The 21,910-nt window shown below is 35.5% G+C and overlaps 1 protein-coding gene across 3 annotated transcripts in view; it reads right to left on the bottom strand.

Moving 5' to 3' along the window:
- Nucleotides 1–931: 931 nt before the first annotated feature.
- The window catches only part of INTS8 (integrator complex subunit 8), a 44,633-nt gene continuing 23,654 nt past the window's right edge, over nt 932–21,910 (bottom strand). For all 3 annotated transcript variants that reach the window (XM_063079385.1, XM_063079386.1, XM_063079387.1), the window contains 13 exons: nt 20,126–20,327; nt 16,303–16,424; nt 11,807–11,991; nt 11,238–11,271; nt 10,531–10,587; nt 10,385–10,446; nt 9,080–9,198; nt 7,757–7,860; nt 6,640–6,690; nt 5,033–5,106; nt 4,887–4,951; nt 4,685–4,728; nt 932–1,126 (listed from right to left, as the gene is read on the bottom strand). In XM_063079385.1, the coding sequence (XP_062935455.1) occupies nt 1,010–1,126; nt 4,685–4,728; nt 4,887–4,951; nt 5,033–5,106; nt 6,640–6,690; nt 7,757–7,860; nt 9,080–9,198; nt 10,385–10,446; nt 10,531–10,587; nt 11,238–11,271; nt 11,807–11,991; nt 16,303–16,424; nt 20,126–20,327 (1,236 nt within the window). In that variant the 3' untranslated portion in view covers nt 932–1,009. The remainder of the gene's footprint in view (nt 1,127–4,684; nt 4,729–4,886; nt 4,952–5,032; nt 5,107–6,639; nt 6,691–7,756; nt 7,861–9,079; nt 9,199–10,384; nt 10,447–10,530; nt 10,588–11,237; nt 11,272–11,806; nt 11,992–16,302; nt 16,425–20,125; nt 20,328–21,910) is intronic.

Here is a 21,910-nt window from a genome sequence, read left to right as displayed (position 1 = left end):
TAAAGGGTACATTAAGTGGTGTAGTACTTTGAATCTAGCTCTTAGATTCTCAAAATTCCTCCTCTTGAATAGTGCAATTTGGTTCTTGAAAATAAAAATTTAATCTTGTTTACAAAGGTTTAGTTTTGTAATAAGGTGACTAATTTATCTATAGCTGCTGTAGCAAGCTATTATAAAACTTGAATTTTTACAAATGGTGAAATATAACCTGTTTTTTAACTAGTTTATTTGTCTTGCCATAACATGTTTTTTTAACCAGTAAGGCTTAGACAAACATGGTGTCTAAACTTCTCTAAACAGTGGGAGTACCAAAGAAATTATCAACAAGATAAATGCTGTGGCTTCTACTTGGGGCTTTATTTGACATATAGATTGCTTTTATAATAACCTTTTTGTATATCACAATTTGGGTGAAAAACTTAAGTACTATTTATATGAGAAAGTCACTTTATTACTCTAAGATATCCCTAAGGATTTTTTTTTTTTTTTAGTGTGATTAAGGCTTTATTTATGTTTGCAAAATTGTTAAGGTCCTTTTTAAATTCCTACATTATAAGGACAGTGTCAAAGTGATAAAGCTTTACACTTGACCTAAACTTCTATTTTCTTAAGGCAGAAGAATATTAAATGTATACTGATTCCTAGAAATATATTTATTAAAAAAAAGACATAAGAACTTGCTGTATATAGACTAGCTACTCCTACATAAATATTTTAGTTTTTAAAAAATAAATTTCAGCCTCAAAGTAGATTAGAAAAAATTATACAAGTTTGCTAGTTTATTTTGTTATCAGATATGTGAATCTCTTCTCCCTTTGAAGAAATTATAACTTTAAGCTATGTTATGGTATGAAGTCTTCTGTATAGTTTTTGTTTTAAACTAATATGTTTCAGTATTTTGTCTGAAAACACCACTAAATGTGTACATATGTATTATATAAACAATCTTTTAATACTGTTTATTTTTAGCCCATTGTTTAAAAAATAAAAGTTAAAAAACTTTAAAGGCTTAAAAGTAAAGTTTTGCCATTGCTTGCAGAAACTTTTTTTTCCTTCTCTGCGCTGCCAGCTGTAACACTTCTTCTGGGTTGCTTGCATTCAATTCTGTCTGGCCGATGGCTTTGATCTTCCAAAAGAGAAAAGTGATGTTATTAGAGGTCTGGTCAAAAGTTAAGTCTTGCTGTTATACATAATATAAAGCTACCTACATGCTAACAGTGATCAAGTTAGTTTACTGATTAACTGAACCTCTAACTGCAAAACCCAAAAATTATGGAAAAACTGACTAGAGCCACGCCTAAGGAAAGGATCAATTACTGAACCACAGTTTATGGAATTAATTTCAGTGACGTTTCATTACCTTAAGTAAGTTCCTGTAAGTTTACTTGACTGAAAATAACAGAAAGTGAACACGTGGTAACTTGACACATTTTTTACAGTTACATTAAGTTTCAGAATAGTTTGAAAAATCACAATTCATGTTTCAGGGTTTCACTTTTTTAATGTGCACAAATAGCTAGTTGCCCAGCATTATAATAGCATATGGTAGCTTAACTTTTCATGATTAGAAAAAGGTATCGCTACCAGCCAGCTGCCAAAGAAGGGGGAAAAAAAAGGATCTCGACCTACTAAATATCCAAAACAGTTTTCTGCTATAGAGTATTTAGTGAGAACATAGTTTAAGGCCTTAGAATCTACCTTTAGATTAAAAAAAAAATCAGAATTTCTTCAAACAGCAAGACTATTCTGACATGTGCCTTGAAGGAAGGTATGAGTATTCAGAAATCATCACCAGTTAGGTGTGGAGGTTATGGAATAGGAGGAATTGCTGGATGATGCCATTTCAATATGAAGGAATTAATACGGCAAAGGCTAGTAGTAGATATAACTAAAGAGTTGTTTCAAACAAACAAGGTATACCAACGACAACTGGCTGTAGAAGTCCAAAGTGTAAGACAGAAGTTGGAATAGGAGCCAAGAGACATCTGAAAGAAGCAATACCCACCATGTGGGGGTAATAGTCAAAAATGTGAGTGGATGAGATTACCTAGGGAGAATGCAGGGTGATCAGAAAATAACCCAAGGACTAACTTCTTGGGAAAACCAAGTTTAAGGGGTGAGCAGAGGAAAATACCAACAAGAAAAAAAAAAAAAGGAAGAACAGTCAGGGAACATAATTAAATAAAAATGATCTCCAGGAAGCCAAAGGAATAAAGGATTTAAAGAAAGAAGGAGATGTAAACAAAAGGAAAAGGAATGAGAAATATCCACTGGCTTTGGTACGTGGTGACCCTTAAGAGAACATTTAAGAGCGGAGCTGGCAGAAGTCAAATTGCACTAGGTTGAAGAGCTTCAAAAAATTAGGCAGAGAGGGATGAGAGGTGGCTAGAAGTACAGGCATAGTATAGAAAAGTTTATATTAGGATAAAATTATTTTATAGACTATGGAAACATTGATAATACAGGAAAGAAAATAATTAAAAGGTCCCTGAGGGAACAGATCAAAAGTGTAAAAATCTGCTTTCATCACAAAATAGTATGACTTTCACTGACTGGAAGAATGGGCTTAACAATGAATACAGTTGTAGATTATGTTGAAGGTAGAAAGCAGGGACTTGAAACAAGAATTTGAAGTGGTACTCAGAGCCACAATTCCCAAGACTGTAACTTCCATGAAAACGGGCTGTCAATCTTTTTTCTGGTCTATCCCAAGCCTACAAGAGGCGAAGAAGTTATTGAGAAGTAAAAGGTAGAGAGAAAACAGGGGGAAAGTGTAAAACAGACCACTGACTTGTCGCAGGTAAAACAAGTAAAAGCTGAGGGGCCAGCTAAGGTTGGAGACTGTGGTTTGGTAGTGGTGCTAGTTTGTATGATTGTAGGACTTTCCAACACAGCTCAGTGGCCCAAGAAAAGAAAAAGCATAAATTCCTGAACTGATTCAGGGCTAGGATTTGTTTCCAAATGAGATAAAAGACAAAAAAGCAAAGACGCTGAAAATATTGGTCAAAGAGTAGTTCTCACGGTCAACCACAGATAGCAGGGTTTCCCAAACCTGGTTTGTCATCATAATGCCTAAGAAACTTATTGGATTCCAGGCCTTCACCTCAAACCAAGTGAATCAGTATCTCTGAGTACACAGACTGGAATTGGCGTAAGGAGGGAAGATGGAATGGGCTGACAGACTGAGGAAAAAAACCTATCCCAAACCTGAACATCTTACTGATCATGAGGAATCAGGAAGGCAGATATAAGATCTTACGTAGAACAATTTTGGCTGACAATATAGTATGGCTATGGGTGTGGATGGCATGGAGTGAAGATGATGATCAATGGAACTGAGGCTGGCAAGGACCTGTAAAGATAAGGGTGACACAGAAGTTCATCATGTCTTGGCAAATATAGAGGAATAACTAGGAGGTCAGATGAGCTAGTAAGGAGTAGGTATAAGCTTCAAAGAATCTTAAAGGAGGATATAAGTAGAAATAGTTTGAGGGCTGGCCAGTTAGCTCAGTTGGTTAGAGAACAGTGTTATTCCAAGGTCAAGGGTCCAGATCCCTGCACTGGCCAGCCACCAAAAAAAAAAAAAGAAAAAAGGTTTGGAAACAGCAAAGGGGAGCTGGGAAAACTTCAATACTGTCTTCCAGCCCCAGGAAAACTGAAAGTCAGAGGAGTGATTTCCAATCAAGTAGAACTGGCTTCATATTTTTTTGTTATTGTTTTTAAAAGATGCTGTTATTCAGGGCCGGCCCGTGGCTCACTCGGTAGAGTGCGGTGCTGAAAAGATGCTGTTATTCTGTTTCCTCTAAGTAATGGGTGTATAATTTAGTCCAAGTACAAAGTTTTAAAAGACGTGTAATAAATAGCATATACTTTTATTAATATGGGTGAAAGAGCAAAGAAATATCTGTGCTTATACTGATGCAACAAATATTAGGCAACTAAAAATGAACATAAAATTTTAAATGTTTTGGCCCATAAGTCAAATTTAAATAAATTATTCATCTATTCAGTAATTATTGAGCACCTAGTAGGTGCCAGGCACCATTCTAGGTACCAACTATGACAAAACCATGTCCTTATCCTCATGGGGAAATAGACAATAAATAAATATATAGCATATCAGATATTGATAAATGTTATGGAGAAAAATTTTAAAGGGAAATAATAATAAGAGAATTAGAGGAAAAAGGAGACAGAAATTTTCATTTTATAAGATGGTCAAGAAAGGATGATCACTAAGAAGGTAACAATTGAGGAGAGACCTGAGAGAAGTTGAATGTCCCTGGAAGAGAGTATTTCAAAGGCCTTTAGGTAGTGAATATTCTCATCATGTTCAAAGAACAGTAGCGGGTTTTGGTGTAGCAGAAGTCAGTAAGGGGGAAAGTCAGATAGGAAGGCTAGAGGTCAAGTTATAAGTGGCCTTGTAGGCCACTGTAAGGCCTTTGACTTTGTGTGAGATGAGAAACCACTCGTTTGGAACAGAGAAATGACATGATCTAACACTTTAAAATAAACTGAGATGGAATAGCTTATATTATCAAAAAAGGACCTTTTAAAAAGTAAACACTAATAACCAAATTCTGGTGGTAAATAAGCACACAAAATATTTTTTTTGTTGGTCCAAATCTTAATTAATATTCTGGAAACTAAGTATATCATTGAAGAAATATACAAGGTAACTTACCGCAATTTGTCTTTTATCTGTTTCTCCTCTTTTATGATGAAGATCTAAATGAATCAGTTAAGGATAATAAATCTGATAGTATTAAATATCATGAGAGAATCTCAACTCTGTTCTTGGTTTGATTTGGAAAATACACAATATTAAATACTTTAATTTGCAAGCTTGAACTGTTCTAACATCACATACATTGCTAAAAGGATACAAGTCAAGTATTCCAAAATGGTAACATCCCATATGTAGTCATAGTAGGAGTCCATAGCATCATGACTGAAAAACAGAATTCAGTTATTTCCTCTTTTGTAAGCAGAAGAAATTTCAACCTCATTTTATTTTAAAAATAGTTCATACCTGTTTTGTTCCTGTAGTGACTTAAAGGCTGTTTTGTAGTCAATTTCTCTCAGGAACTGACATAAAATTGCCACCTGCATAAACAAAGATTTGAAAACGGTTTCATGTGATGACGACTGTCTTGGTTTTAGAGGGTAATCTTTAATTATTCTTATATAAAGAATATATTCTTTAAGAAGCCTTGCAGATTATGGTGACTGGGTCAGCTCATATTTATGGATTCCATTCAATTTTAATTTCAAAAACCTTTACACAAGTATCTGTCTGACCAATATTTTCTTCATCAGTGACCTAATCCACAAATTTTTAGAGCTCTGTTTATTTGAATAAGAAGCTGGCAAAAAGTCAGTTCAGAAAACTGAACGGAAGAAGATGGAAAACTGCCAAGCTAAAGTGTCATGACATTCAAGAACATACAGAACATGCAATTAGACCTTTCACAGCTGACAAGTACACCTCATTTTGGTGACATTTAGGCTGCCAGTGTGCTTAATAAAGAAAGCATCTATTTCAATCAGGTATGTGGTTCATATGTTCATCTCTTTAAAAAATATTTTTAACATTTTTTTATATAATTCACATACCATAAGTTACTCTTTTAAAGTACACAATTCAATGGTTTTTAGTATATTCACAAAATTGTATAACCATCACCACCAATTCCAAAATATTTTCATTACCACCTCCCCCACCCCCCCAAAAAACCCCATACCCATTAGCAGTCATTCTTCACTCCCTCTCCTCTCAAGCCTCTGGTAACCACTAATCTACCTTCCGTCTCCACAGATTTGCCCATTCTGGACATATCATACCAATGGAATATAGTACACTGTGTGGCCTTCTGTGTCTGGCTTCTTTCACTTAGCATAATCTTTCAAGGTTCATCCATGTTGTAGCATGGATCAGTACTTCATTCCTTTTTATGGTGAATAATATCTCACTGTATGAATATACCACATTTTCTTTAGCCATTCACCATTTAATGGACATTTGGGTTATTTCTATTTTTTGGCTATTATGAATTATACTGCTCTGAACATTCATGTACAACTTTTTCTGTGGACATGTTTTCAATTCTCAGGTATATACGTAGGAGTGGAATTACTGGATCATATGGTAATTCCTATGTTTAACTTTTTGAGGAACTGCCAAACTTTTCCTGAGGCTCAGACCATTTTATATTCCCATCAGCTATATATGAAGGTTTCAATTTCTCCACACTCTTGCCTACACTTTTTATTAGATGTCTTTTGGTTACAGTCATCCTAGTGAATATAAAGTGGTATCTCACTGTGGTTTTGATTTGCATTTCCCTAATGACTAATGTATATATCTAATCTTAAATATAAGAAAACATACTTGAGAATGCTTCTTTTCCATTTAGGAGGTTCAACGGTCAGTATTTTCTAATTCATACTTTCACTTTAGTTAAAATTCTATAAACTACTAAAAATATTTTAAGAATATGTCAAACTCCTAAATACCACAAATGTAAGTAATTTTGGTGTGGAAAATAAAAGCTACTTCCCAGTCCAATGCTTTATATATATATATATTATAAACTCTAATATACATGGAAATAAACCAGCCTCATATTATAAACTAACCTGTGTGTGGCAATTCAGCAAAGAACAACATTTTATCATTCGTTTTATTACCTACAAAGACAAAATCCTGATTATTTTCAAAAACTAGTTAACAATTACAACAAATGTATTGCTCTGGTATAGGATGTCAACTGAGGGCAAAGTTGTGCATGTGGGGACGGGGTATATGAAAATTTGTACTTTCTACTCAATTTTGCTGTGAACTCTTAAAATGCTGTTAAAAATAAAATTTTAAAAAACTAATAAAAAATTTTAAATCTTGTTTCAAAAGCCATTTATTATAAATACTGAAAAATGCCATTTGTTAAGTCATGATACTGGTTCCATGAAATCATGCCATTTGTTTAAGTCATGATTTCAGAGGAAAGAGCACTACGTCAAAGGAAAATGAACAAAACTTGATACCAGGGGTGAGGTTGGGGAGGAAATGGAGAGTAGGTCAAAGGGCACAGATTTGTAATTAGGCAGAATGAGTAAGTCTAGTGAACTAATACATAGCATACGGACTATAGTTAATAAATTTTCTTACAGTAGATTTTAAGCATTCTTATCACAAAAGAAGGGTAACTGAAGGTAGTGGGTATGTTTGTTTGTCATAATCATTTCTCTACATATAACAAAACATGTTGTAGGCTTTAAATATACACAAAAAATATAGAAAAAAATTGGGGATTTAGAATCAATATGATTTAAAGGCTGAATGGATGTTGGTGGGAGGGTCAGTAAAAGTAAGGAAAAAAGCCAAGGATGACCCTCAGGATATGGACTTGGTCAACTCAAATGGTTAAACCAACGTGTTTGATATTTTGGAGTTTGTTTTCTTTTTTTGGAAAGGCAGGTGAGTTTTTAGGAGTTTACTACTTTACTGAAAAAGTAAAGTAAAACACTGAAATCAGTTTTGGACAGGTTGAATTTGAGGAGTTTTAGGGAAATCAAAGCAGCACCAGGCACTGGAAATACAGGCATTGAAAATATGGAGAGCGATCTGGTCTAGAGCCATCAACCTGGGAATTACCATCGCATACATGGAAATGGGTAAGTTCAGCCAAAAAGGGACCCAGGAACAAGAACATGTAAAGATAGGCAAGAAGAGAGGAAGCCCACAAAAACAACTCACCTGGTCTGTGTAAACATCAGGGGGCACAGCCTTATTAAAGAAATCAGAACACACAGCTCCAGCTTGGAGGTAATAATGAAGAGCTGCTGAATACTGATTTGTTGCTGAAGTAGAAAATGGAGATAAAGAATTACCTATCACTGGATAGGACAGTTGGAAAAAGACAAGACCTCTTGTGAAGTATCAGGTATAACTTCATGGAGTGACGAACCGTAGATCTAGGGATAAAACTTTATACATATTCAGGACAATACTGACAAAAACTGTTTTTATTTTTTTCTAACCACATTAAGCAAGTTATATAATAGGTTCCTTGCCACGGGTGGCTAGTTAGTTCAGCTGGTTAGAGTGCAGCCTTGTACACCAAGGTCAAGGGTTAAGATCCCCATACTGGCCCGCTGCCAAAAAATAAGAGATTCTTTGCCTTAGCGAACTGATTAGCCAACAATCTAGCTCAGATTTCTCACCAAATTTACTCTTACAGAATTTAGTATTTAGAGGTTTTATTTCCCAAATGTCCAAACTAGAAACATATCTTAATTTTTTGAGGTAGTTCAGAATCAGTATATCTATTCTGCAAGTGAACATTAAGATCTTGATGATAAATTCTTGAGGGGCTGGGGTGAAAATGAGCATTAAAGTAAGGAATTATAATCCGGAGGAGAGAGGAATGATGTAGGTAGGGTACAGAAGAAACAAGACGGGCCATGAGTAAATTATTGTTAAAGCTGGGTGGCAGATACACTGGGGTTATTATACAATTCCTTCTACCTTTATATTTTGAACTTTCCTTTTTAAAAGAACCAACTCCTAAAAAACTAATCCTGAAATTATACCAATCAGAAATTTCATTTGATCTGTACAGTAATAGAACTATTGAAACTTCATATCAAGTTGGAAAACCCTATCTGAATAACCAGGGTGGGAGGTGGGGAGGATTAGAAATACATCTCTAAGAACACAAATAATTATCAAGAGTACCTGGAGAGATTTTAGAATCTTTAAATAGCAATTTTGCAAGCAAAACCTCACCCTCATTCCTTAATAATGTAATACCAACTTATTAGATGAAAAAGTAGTCACTATTTAAAAACAGAACAAAGGTAATCAACATAAAAGTAAAAGCATCTGAACCAAAGGTTCTTACACCAAAAAATGCACAAATAAAACAATTATAGTTTTACTGTCTTAATTTTACCAAGGAAGAAGAGTAAGTCTCAAGAACAAAACTTTATAAAGTTTAATAAAGTAGTGTAAAAAAATGTGTAATTTACTTTCACTTCTAAATGTGCTACAAACAAACAAAAGCAACATTTTACTTACCAAAATAAATGTCTGCCTGAATAATTAACCAGGAATGGTTGTTTGGATTTATACTGAGTGTATACCGAACTAGCTCTTTCACTGTGATTGCCACAGCTTCAAAGTCCACAGACTGGAGGCTAAAGGAAGGACACTTAACATTAATCTCTTAACAGTTAACTTCAAATTCCATACGTGCATTTATTAAAAACAAAAAGACCTAGCCAAAATTTAGGTGACCCTAAGTATAATGTTAAATATTACTAAGAGTAAGTATGTAAAAACTATTAAAACAACTAAATCTGAGAAAGTATGATAAGCTAACTTTTTAATCAGGATTTGAAAACAATCTGATTTTTGTTTCCTTTTTTCAAAATGCCAAAGAGGGAAAACTAGAAAATACCAAAAAAAAAAATCTTTACATCTTTTACAAATGTTTGAAGCATATAAAAGTGGCAGAACAAACCCCGCATCTCTGCTTTTAGTACAATTTATAAGTAACAAAAGGTAAGACAGGCTCATAAAATTTCCCCAAATGATTCTTTACTTTTTTTTATTTGGGGGAAAGGGGCTGGCTGGTATGGGGATCTGAACCCTTGACCTTGGTGCTATAATACTATGCACTAACCAACTGAGCTAATATAACCAGCCAGCCCCCAAATGATTTTTAAGTTCTGGTATCTAGAGGAAGCCACTAAAAACAAGGGCTTAAACACTAACAATACTATGTGACCTTAAACCTACTTTATGGCTTCTTGTAAGAGTAACTGACCCCAGTGGGGTTAGAGGCTAGATGTGGCAAGTATACCACTTCAGTGCATTCAGTAGCAACAGAGTCAAGAAAGGGGTAGGGAATAGGGCCAGCTGCTCTGAGCATGGTTAAACATGTAAGTCTTGAGATACAGAATCAGAAGATAGAACTCTGAAGATTAAAAACCAGGTCAGCACCCAAGAAATAAAGGTGATTGCTACTACCTCCTGGAAGCAGTGAAGCACAGTGGTAGAGAACACAGGCTCTGGATTCACACAAAAATGAGGTTCAAGTCATGGCTCAACTTTCCAATTCTACTCACTGACAACTAATCAGGACCACTTAGATATTCTGCTCTATCTAGGACTGACATAACTTAGCTCTTACTGAAGAGTTATGCCTTATTTATAATTTTTAGGAAGATAATTACCGTAACAGAGAAACACAAAGTTGGCTGGAGAATCCTAACAGATTTGTGGCCTTTTCATCAAATTATTTAAGGACATCTATACCAGTCAGAATGGTTTCTAAGTACATAACTAATTCAATAAAATGCAAGCTGTACTATTACTTACTTGGGAATGGAAGATGGCCAAATAGAAATGTGTTCAGCTGTAATATCATTCACAATGTCCTCCTTTTTAAAAAAAGGGAAAAAAGGTGTGATTTAAAAAGAAATTCCTTTCAAATATACTTTTAAAGGAAATTATGAAATACTGACCCGAACATTGTGAAGTTTCACAAAGAGTGACAAAATAATAGTCAAAACCAATGGTTCCTATGAGAAAGAAAACAAAGAATCCTTAAACGATATATATATATATATCTTTTAATATTTCTCCTGTCAACCTCAGAGACACCAAGTATTTTCTTTCAAAAGACGCTTACTTTTTGGAAAATTTAGCAGCTGCTTTAGTTTAGAGCACACTAAAGATCAACTTCATTTTTAATCTCATGAAAAAATATCACAGCACACAACTTACACAATTACCATATTTAGGAGTCTGGCTTATGGTGCTATCTCCACACTAACTCCTCATATAACTTTTGAAATTAAGTAAATAAATCTCTTTCTAACTAGTATTTCCAGTTACCTCCCCCCAAAAGTTGACTTTTTGTTCCTTAAAATAATATTTAAAGGATGAAATCTAGGTTATGTCCAGCAAGTAAATATGACAATCCTATCAAACCCTTACTATGGAGACTAGCCTATTATGGAGACAATTTTAAAAATACCTGCTCTATTCACTAAAACAGATGCAAAGTAAACTTCTCCATTCAAATTATCCCACCTACAATAATGATCACTGAAGATAAGCATCTCAAGAGGTCACACTAATAATTGAATCGACACTTGAAACACTCATTTTTAAATCATATTCTACAAAAATCAGCACAGTAACTAGATACATTTTTAATAAAACTTACCCATAATTTTTTGACAAAAGAAAGCAGTTCACTCCTGTAAAAAACAAAAAAAATTTTTGAGCATCACATACTGCACACAGGTATTGATATTCAACGCTGTACCCCACATATGTACAATCAACTGTTTCAAAAAAAAATTTTGTGTGCACATTTAATGTCAGAAATTAAAAATAACATCAAGTAAAGTATAGGTGTGAAAGTTTATTCCTAACACTCCAACTCTGCATGTATGAAAAGGAGTATAATATTATATTGTCATACTAACCTGATAACATTTCTTCCCTGTTTTAATTACACATGTGAAGTCTTCAGTACTATCCAACCTTAGACATTGTTGGTGCTGGATTCCAGTTGATTATATTAAATGATTAATAGTCTCTTAAAATAACATATAAACAGAAGATATTTCCAAAGGTGGCCATGGCAGACCCATCAGCGACCACCAGAGAATTCTCAAGATTGTCCATCTTTATGATATACAGGACAAAGGTAGATGTTTTTGAAATAGTACAAATAGTATAAATAATAAATAAAAACAAAAAATATAACTGAAACATACCAATACATACCGATACATTATACCTAATGTAGATTCTCTCTGCTTTATTAAACTAACTCTGCCATCATTTCCTCGTTTGTGCTGACTGGACACACTGCAGATCTGAACAACAACTTCCCAAAGGTCTTTGGCAGTCCGCCTACTCTCTTTAGGGCCTGGAAGTTCTTTGCATGTAGCTGCTAAAAGCTGTCCAAGCTATAACATGAAAAACAAACAGAAAACACACAGAAGATAATCTGTAACATCACACACAACAGTCCTATTATTAAGGCACATTGAAGAAAAAATGATGACTGCCCAAACATATCAAGCCGTTACTTTATGCTGTGCATTCAGTACAACCTCTGAGGCTCGCTGTCTACTGACAGATCTGAATCTGTTTGAGGAAGAGGATCCTCTGGCTCTACCATACAACCTTCTGTTTCTGAACAATTATAATCCAATGAAAATATAAATGAGACAATGCAACAAGGTAAAAAAAAAAAGTTGCTAATAAATATATAGAGTATGATCCTACCCCCCCCAAAAAAAAAAAAAAAGTGTAATGGAAGGCATATACGGCAATGTTAACTATGGTAAAGTCCAGAGGTGAGATTAAAATAGTGCTCAGGTTTCACACATACACATTGCTTTTAATCATTAAAAAAAAAAAAAGATTTTTTTAAATGAAAAAACAAGAGAAAGAATACGGAAATTCAAGTTGGCAGAATAAGAGAAGAAGATTTAGAATAACTTTCCTCTAAGAAAAATGGTAGCAACTGGGGATGGAGCTACTGCTAACATGAGGAGGTGTGATTAAGGAAGGACAGATTATAGAAAGTGAATGATCTGAAGAAAGACAGCCTTAAGGATCTAAGATGTAGGAAGAACCCAAAATAAAGAGTGGAAGAGCCAAAAGCAAAGGGCAGAGAAAAGACAGGCCCAAAGCATAGAGGGAACAAAAGAGGCTTGTATCAAAATCAGTATTTCTTTCCCTCTGTAATTTCAAAGCAAGAGAGGGCCCCTATATCTTTGTTCAGATTAAAATTAATACATCATGGCTCTTTTAAAGAGTGCAGTGGCAAGCACAATTTCAATTCCATCAGGAAACCCCAGTCACCACTGAAATGGACATAGAAAGCCTTCTAATAGGGTCCCCACTATTTGAGGTAACTTCTTTAAGAAGGATGCAGGATTATGACAAAGATAAAAACTGGTGCTTCCCCCGCCCCCTTTTTTTTTTTTTTTTTGTTATTTCAATCAGAAAAATTGAAAGAATAGTTCAATAAATACCCAACACATTCTGAATATTCTGCCATGTTTGCTTTATTTATCTACATATATTGTTTTGTTAAACCATACTAAAGTAAGTTACAGACACACTTTACCCCCAAATACTTCAGTATACATCTTCAAAGGACAAGGACATTCTTTTACATAACCACAATTCCAAGATCACACCAAGGAAAATTAACAAGAGTACTGGTGCTTTCTATAGCTAATGAAAATTGATGCAAAAACCCTACATGTATTATGTGAATGGATATCAAGGATCCACAGTCTAGTAGGACATCTTATCTGGGATGGTCACCGAACACATTCTTCTGCAACTACTGGGATCACAATACAAGTTGAGTATTTCTTATTTGAAATGCTTGGGACCAGAAGTGTTTCAGACTTCAGATTTTTTTTTTTTTTTTGATTTTGGACTATTTGCATTATACTTACCAGTTGAGCATCCCTAATCTGAAAACCTGAAATCCTAAATGTGCCAATGAGCGTGTCAGAGCTCAAAAAGTTTCAGATTTTGGAGCATTTCAGATTTTCAGATCAGGGATGCTCAACCTGTACATGTAGCTATTTACTGCAGTACAACGCCAGGGCTATTGTGGTTCCTCATCTCAAATTCATTTTCTGTTGTTGGGGACCATACGCTTAGTTGAAGGTCACTAAATTTATTGAGTTATCTAATTAAAAGAATTTTCAGAAATCTCAGGCCCTAAATCAACTGAATTACACAAAATTCTCGAGCACGTACTATGTGCTGGCCATCATGTAAAGCAGGAGAATATAAAAAAGAACTGCCCTCAAGAAGCTCATTGCCTTACAGGAAAGACACAGGTGAACAAATAATTTATCATACAGCATAAACGCAACAAAAGAAGTATGTCAACAGGACAACAGTAGTAGAACCAGTACAACAGTAACAAAGACAGCAAGAGGAGAAAGTGATTTACTCATTTACAGTAAAAGGAATATGAAACAGCACAAATACACAAAAGTGGGAAGGACGTCCCAGCTAAGAGAAGAGACAGCAGGTACAAACGCACAGATGCCTGAGAAAACACCATGCGAGCCCTCTCATGCAGCCAGCACTGCATGGGCACGACAGGAAGCAGGGCAAGGTGCACCTTGAGAAACAGAAGCATGCACACCTTCAAAGGCCTCGCAGGTCATGTGAAAAACTCGGGTTTCTATCCTACACTATCACTGCTCCTCCTCCTACTACTAGCTAGACTTTCATAATCCAAGTGCCTATAAATAAATCCAGTGCCCTATCCATTCTACAACATTGCCTCCCATTCTGATCCAAGGGCAGACTAGACAGTTCTGTATTATTTCAAAAGGGAATATTTTAGTCACATGCTTAAGATTTTTCCTTTCCTTCTTATGATTATATAATTCATATATATTCAAATAAGAAAATATATCACGAAATAAAAATCACAATGTATTAAAATCACCTAATATTCCACCACCCAGAGATAATGTCTTCCAGACTTTTCCCTATGCATATGCATATATAGTCCACACCAAACTGGAAGTTTGGAAACTGCTCCAAATTGTATTATTTTCAAAACACAACCCCTTACTCTAGACTTCTTTCTCTGATTCCTTTTTCTTGACATTAACAAGGGAGCAAGCAGCCAACTATGGAAGCGACAGCCAACTATGGAAGCGGCACCCAAAACCCTAACCATGAGATGACATGACGTGATGTGTTAAGTGATTACTCTGCAGCGAGATCACCACACATCCTTCCTCCCTTTGCACCAGATCAGGGGGACTGCAGGAAGCAGTGAGATAACCTCGCCCAAGGTTAGGCAACCTACAACACAACTTCCTGTGTCCTTACACACTGTACACCCTCAAACGTTCATTCCACAAACATGTTTCATCTCTCCTGGTGTGCAGCTTCACAGAATTCACTGCTAGGAGAAGCAGAGAGAGGAGCAACTGTTCTGTCTTAACACTGAGCAACAAGCTATGATTCTAAGTGGCAATGACAAAAACCCTGGAACCAAATAGTTCCTCTTCTGAGAGTTTATTTAAGGCTAAAAAGAGACTGTTGGGCATAATCAGAGAAGTACCCTAGATATTAGAAACTCATATCCCAGAAAGTTCACTAAAAAGATAGATATGATCCAATGTCTGAAATTCCAAAGAAAAGGATGATTCAAGTATGATGATAAATTTTTATGAACAATAATAAAGAAGAGGAAAAGGAGGGAAAAACTAAATAAATCAATAAACCTTCAAAGGGTTAAAATGAAATGAGCTCAGTTTTTAAAAGGACATACATGAAACATGAAGGAAGAAACAAATAACCAAAGAAAAATATTAAAAAGTGGTATAGGCTTACAAGAGTTCCCAGATAAGCATAGATTTAAAAGACTAGATATTAAAGACAAGGTGGGGGCAGATAAGGAAGAACCATAAAAGGTAACAGGAACAGTAAGAAAAGAAATCAGGAAAATTTGAAGGACTAAATGTACCCCCAATAGGGAGGGGAAGCCTTATAAAAATGTTAAATCACCAAATGTTTTATTTTGGCTTTTTAACTACAAGCCCAGAATGAGAGAAAAGTCCACTATTTATTCGGGGTATATATAATATTAACACATGAAAGATATAAGCTTTGGAAAACCCTCCAGTTTCTCTTTAGTTTGATATTTTCTGTCCTCAGAAAGCATTTAGGTTGTAGAGGACAGATATAATTAAGAAGGAAGACCAAATAAACAACTTACAACCAATTTACTGAACGAATTCTTTCATATGGGTATTAGAGCAAACATGTTATTAGTTCATTAACAAATATGCTATAGGTTCAGGCATATCAAACTTACAGGAGCAAACAGGTTCTAAAGAAAGCTAAGGTGTTCAAATAAAGGACGGGTAAAAGTGCATCCTTGACGGTTTCCACCAGCTCGAGTTTGATCATAGCAACCAAAGCAAGAAAAGTTCACTAATCTCTCACTATCTGATGATTATACCAAAGTATTGTCTGTTAAACAAATATTTGTGTTTGCATTCTCATGAATTACAAGGTATTAGAAAAAAATTTTAGAGAGGGCAAAGTTAAATGCCTAAATCATCAAAAACTATGCTTTTATCTACAAACCAACAAGTGTTTGTCCAGTCCTACATTGTATCATGGAAATTAGACAAGTTCCCAAAGTAGTATAAAGAAACAGGTATAATAATAACATTCTAATAATCCTTTTATTTAGATTAAACATTAATTACCTTCACATATGGATTACTCTGAAGCAGAAATGCAGGAACTTGCAGTGTAAGGTATTCATTTTCCCTCCAGTTTAACATAAAAGCAACACACTCCTCAGCTATTACCTGACGAAGAGGAATATCTAATAAACAAAGAAGAAAATAGTTAAATTACCATTATAACATTAAAATGAGAACAAAGCAAATGTTTGCTCAGATTTCAATTGAGTAAAAAAACCAATAGCTACAGATAAAAAATAGAAAAATACTAACACTTTATACTTTTTTTTTTTTAACATTTCCTAACATTCACTGCCATGGTCCCCACTATTAATCAGCAAAATTACCTATCCCTTAGAGGCCCAACACTCTACTGTGAAAGTTTACGAGTTGATACCTGTCCTCTAGAAATTTACAATTCAAATGAGCAGACAATAATCACACAAATAAAACAAGTATAAAATGACATGGTATAAACTTTTAGCACATTTACAGCAAAGAAAGAGGTAGCCCATATAACAAAATTGTAATAAATCTGAGTTAATTTATTTTTCCTTTTAAATAATTTTTTTCAGATAAAAATGTAACTTATAAAAGACAAGTCATCCATTCATTCAAAATATCTACTGTACCAGAAACTTTTAAATAAAAAGGATTAAGAAAAATAACTCAGACTTGTTTTGAACATTATCTCTTTAGAAATAATTATTAAATATACCCTAATATGTTGTAAATTTTTGTAACTCAAAGTTTATAATTTCTGGGGGTTTTGTTTGTTTGTTTGTTTTGGTTTTTTTCAAAAGATGTCCAGTAAGGGGATCTCAACCCTTGACTTGGTGTTGTCAGCACCACGCTCTCCAAAGTGAGCCAACCGGCCATCCCTATACAGGGATCCAAACCCGTGGCCTTGGGTGTTATCAGCACCGCACTCTCCCAAGTGAGCCACGGGCCAGCCCAATAATTTCAAGTATTAACATATTTCAGGAAAAAGAAAAAGAAACCACAATGAATCCTAGAAAACAATGTTCAAACTTAAAGTGGGGAGATTTACTAAACTTCTGCTTTTCCAGAGTACCTATATTTCTAAAAAGACAGTGCCTTTGGCCACTGAATTTATGTATATCTCACCTTATTTCAAAAAAGAGATTTGAGGTGACAAAAAAAGATGCCCAAGAACACAGCAAAATAAAATTAAAATACACTATTTGCACCATTATCTAAAGGAATGAGGACAGAAGTGAAATTAGTTCCCCAGATGCATGTGTGTCATTGAGTTTTACATATTTTGTCAAAGGCAGGCCTTGGCTCCAAGGCATCCTTTGTTCACTAGGCATTCTCCATTAGTAATACTGGCTCACTACAGAAATGGTTCTTAAGGGAGAATCAGAATCTAGGGAGTGGAGTTCTGATATAGCCTAACACGCGGTGATTTAGAGATTAAACTTCCCCTTACACACCTGCAATACAGTTATCCATTAAAAGGAGGTAGAGTCATATGCTTCAACAGCAAGAGTAGGCCTAACATTCAATTTTGTTGAAATTGAGGAACATAACAAGGACATATGTCTGAACAGAAAGCCAACCTGCTTTGCTACAAAGGTATGTAAAGTTGGGGGTCTCTCCCAAAAGACATAACTGGTCTTAGAATAATTAAATTGTAGCCCTTATTTCTATTATAACTGAAAGATTGGATCTGTTGTCAGTTAAGATCACTTCTTGTTCCTGATAATAAAGCCAGCTCAACCCACATAAAAGAGTGCTTCTCTTTCTGCATTCTATAGAGGGCATGTATTCAAAATTGGCCTTATACAACTAGGGAGCAGCACTTTTCCTAAAAAAGGGAGTGGGGTAAAGGTGGCAGATGACACTCCTCCCACCCCCTAATTTTTTTTTTTTTTGTACGTTTGTTTGTTTGTTTGTTTGGGTTTTTGGCAACTGGCCAGGACAGGGATCTGAACCCTTGACCTTGGTGTTAAAAGGTGGCACTCTAACCAACTGAGCTAACCAGCCAGCCCCCACCCCCTAATCTTGACCCAAGGAGAGAGCATGCCTCCCCACCATGACTCCCACGGTGGCACTGAAGTACAGAACTAGAAGAGCATCACATTCAGGAATCTATGCTGAACTTGGGTAAGTCAATCCATAACTGAGGAGTAGCCAAAGTCAAAGACAGGAATTGTGCCTGTGGGGGAAAAACCCATTTCTTGTTCCTCCTGTTTGAAAGAAACTAACCTTTCCTTCTCGTTTTATTTATTTGTTTTATTATTTTTCCCTACAGCAGGATGCTGGACCCTTCTCATTTTAAACATAGCACAAGCTATAGGACAAATTGTTGAACATTCAATAAGCTAGTTTACACAAATTATGTGCAAAGCTATGAGGTCTTCACTAAAAACAAAAAAAAGGGAAAAAAGTGATGTGAACTCCAAACTGCTAAGCCCAAAAGGTAGTACTAATAGACCATAACTATTTAAAGACATTTCTACCCATTTCAAAGAGTAAAAAGCACAGGCTTAGAAGTTGGACTGATAAATTAAAATTATAGCTCTGTCTCGTTCTTACTGTGTGCCTTTGGGCAAATTCCTTAATTTCTCTGTATCTCAGTTTCTTGATTTACAAAATGGGCATAATGAAATAGCAGCTACTTCACAGAGCTTCTATAAATTATGAATTATGAATTATGCACCTAAGTCTCTTAGAACAACAAATGTGAGGGTTTTAGAATTCCTGTTTTTAATTTTAGAAAAACCGTGTATGAAAAACCAACTTTCCCCCTTTAAAAAGTAAGCATGCACCCAGTAGCTAAAAAACTGTAACATCACTACAAGCTCCTGTTGGAAATTAGAATGTAATAGTTAAATTAATTCAGAAGACCCCAGAAAGCCAACAGTTGCTTCTGTTTAGCACATCAGTACCTTCCTTTACAATTCAATTTTACTGTTCACAGTATTAAAATTCACAGTATGATTTATTTGCTCTAAATACTCTTAAAATATATAAAATTAAACTGCCTTAATTAAGAAACATTTATATATGATATAGATGGTAATTTATATGATAAGCCCTTTTTCGTAATAATATTTACAATTAAAATTGGACACCCAAAGTCTGTTCTTAAGAAAGCCACAAATGAATTCCTGGATCATTGCCAATCAGTTTGAGGGAATTTTATGGCAGTAATGAGGAAATTCAACCTGTACACTCAATGACATTTTGATTCTTTTAATAGGAATCTAAAAATCGCAACATAGCTTTTGTAGTGTGTTAAGCAGCATCCCCCCAAAATTAATGTCCACCTGGAACCTCAGATATAACCTTATTTGGAAATAGGGTCTTTGCAGATATAATTAGTTAAGTGAGGGCATACTAAATTAGGGCAGACCTAAATCCAATGACTGGTGTCCTTATAAGAAGACAAGACATATATAAGGAAGAATGCCACAAGAAGACAGAGGCAAAGGCTTGAGTGATGCAGCTACAAGCCAAGGAATGCCAAAGATTGCCAGGAGCCACCAGAGGCAAGAAAGGATTGTTCCCAGACCCTTCAGAGGGAACATGGCCCTGCAAAACACCTTGATTTCAGACATTTAGCCTCCAAACTGTGAGAGAATAAAGGGCTGCTGTTTTAAGACACCCAGTTTGTGGTACTGTGTAATGGGAATCCTAGGAAATGAACAGTTTCCTCCATTTTCCCCAATGTTTTTAAGTGAACTCCAAACCCAAATTCTATTTTAGAAGATAAATAACTTTTTTATAGATGGTAAAAAGTCAAGTCTTCTAGATTCTCCCCTACAATTATTTGAGTACTGAATTTCTGAAATTTGTCCCTGTGAAACAGTCTTACCAGGAAGCCTCATTTCCAGGTATCCTCGCACCCTACTAATAAGGTCAGAAGGAGGTCTCTCTCCTGATTGCCCCGTTCCAGCTTCATGTGTATGAATATCCAAAAGCAACATCTCATTCAGCATGACCTGACGAAGTTTTGGTGAGAACTCTGTTACCAACTCCAAACAAGCAGCAAACAGCTGTTTAGCATGGGAAAAGTCCTACGAAAAGAAATAACAGAACAGCCTGAGTCTCTGGAGACACAAAATGCATCTCTATGAGTACAGAACAAAGAGAAAGATTAATTTAAATGGTTTACACTGCTTATCTTGGAGAATGAGATTAGATTATCTTTTTCTTTATCATCTCTGTATTGTTAATTTATTCCAATAAATATTTCTTTTGCAATTTAAAAAAATCTAATAATCAATATAAAATACATGCTATATTACTAAATAAGTTTTCCACAGATTATAACAGACTTCTCCGTACTAAACAAGCGTAAAACTCTATGACAAGCACCCTTCCCAACCTAAGATACTCAAAATTAGACCTTAGATCCTTCAACAGGTTTCAAGTTCTACAATATTTGCATACTACCCTATTATCCTATATAATAGGGTTTTATTTTGTTCTGTTGTATTGTAACTTAGTTGACTGTACATCAGCGTTGAATATCAATAGTTGTATGTAATATACGATGCTCAAATCAGAATTATTACTATACTCAACAATATACACTGTCATCGCTATTTGTGGCCTGTTACGCATTCCTCCCTCCCATATATAATAGGTTAATAAATCAAATCAGCTACAACCTGAGCCCTTTCCTACCCACCTCACTTTAATTTATTTTTTATTTATTTATTTATTTATTTTTGTGACCGTTAAGGAGATCACAACCCTTGGCTTGGTGTCACCTGCACCGTGCTCAGCCAGTGAGAGCACCAGACATCCCTATGTAGGATCCGAACCCGCGGCAGGAGCGCCGCTGCGCTCCCAGTGCCACACTCTCCCGAGTGAGCCACGGGGTCGGCCCCTCACTTTAATTTTTGCAGACTATTCTTTACTCAGTTTCTCTCTCCACATGCCTCATTCACTCCAACAACCTGGCTTCTGCCCCCATCACTACAAACAGTTCGCACAAACCAAAGATCTTCTAATTGTGCAGATACTGAACATTTTCCATTTTCTTACTGGAATTAGGAGCTGCATCCCACTGCTGTGCACTGCCTTTTACTTGACATTCTCTTTTCTCTTGGCTATTGTGACTGCACATTTGCCCGGTCCTCACACCTACCACAGCAGTCTTCCTTGGGCCCTGTGCTGCATTCCCTAATTTTCCATGCTCTGTATATTTTTCCTGGGTGATCTTTGATGACCCCCAAACTTGTAACTCCAGTCCAGACCATTCCCCAAGCTTCAGGCTTGTGTTACCAACTGCAGCCTCAAATTAAACACTGTAAAAATAAACTCATAATCTGCCCTTCAAAAATGTTTCTATCTGTACTTTCACTTGCTGGTACTGTCATCCATTCTCTGACACCCAAACCAGAAACGTGAACGTCATCCTTGGTTCTTTTCTCCCTCTTGCCTTCCACATCATATCAGTTACCAATTACTTCTAGATTTTACCTTGTAAACACTTCTCTAATATGTTCTCTTCTATCCCTCCTAACACTTGTGCCACTTACTAGTTGTGTGGCCCTGGACAATTTAATACCTTTGAGTCTCTGATTTCTTACCTATAAAATTGAGATAACACCTTCTACACAATTTGTTGTGAATAAATAAAAGAATAAAC

Source organism: Cynocephalus volans, chromosome 15 (assembly GCF_027409185.1).
Source record: "Cynocephalus volans isolate mCynVol1 chromosome 15, mCynVol1.pri, whole genome shotgun sequence".
NCBI classification, from domain to species: domain Eukaryota; kingdom Metazoa; phylum Chordata; class Mammalia; order Dermoptera; family Cynocephalidae; genus Cynocephalus; species Cynocephalus volans.
The sequence above is the reverse complement of the archived record's forward strand: the minus strand, read 5'-3'. Positions and strand labels throughout refer to the sequence as shown.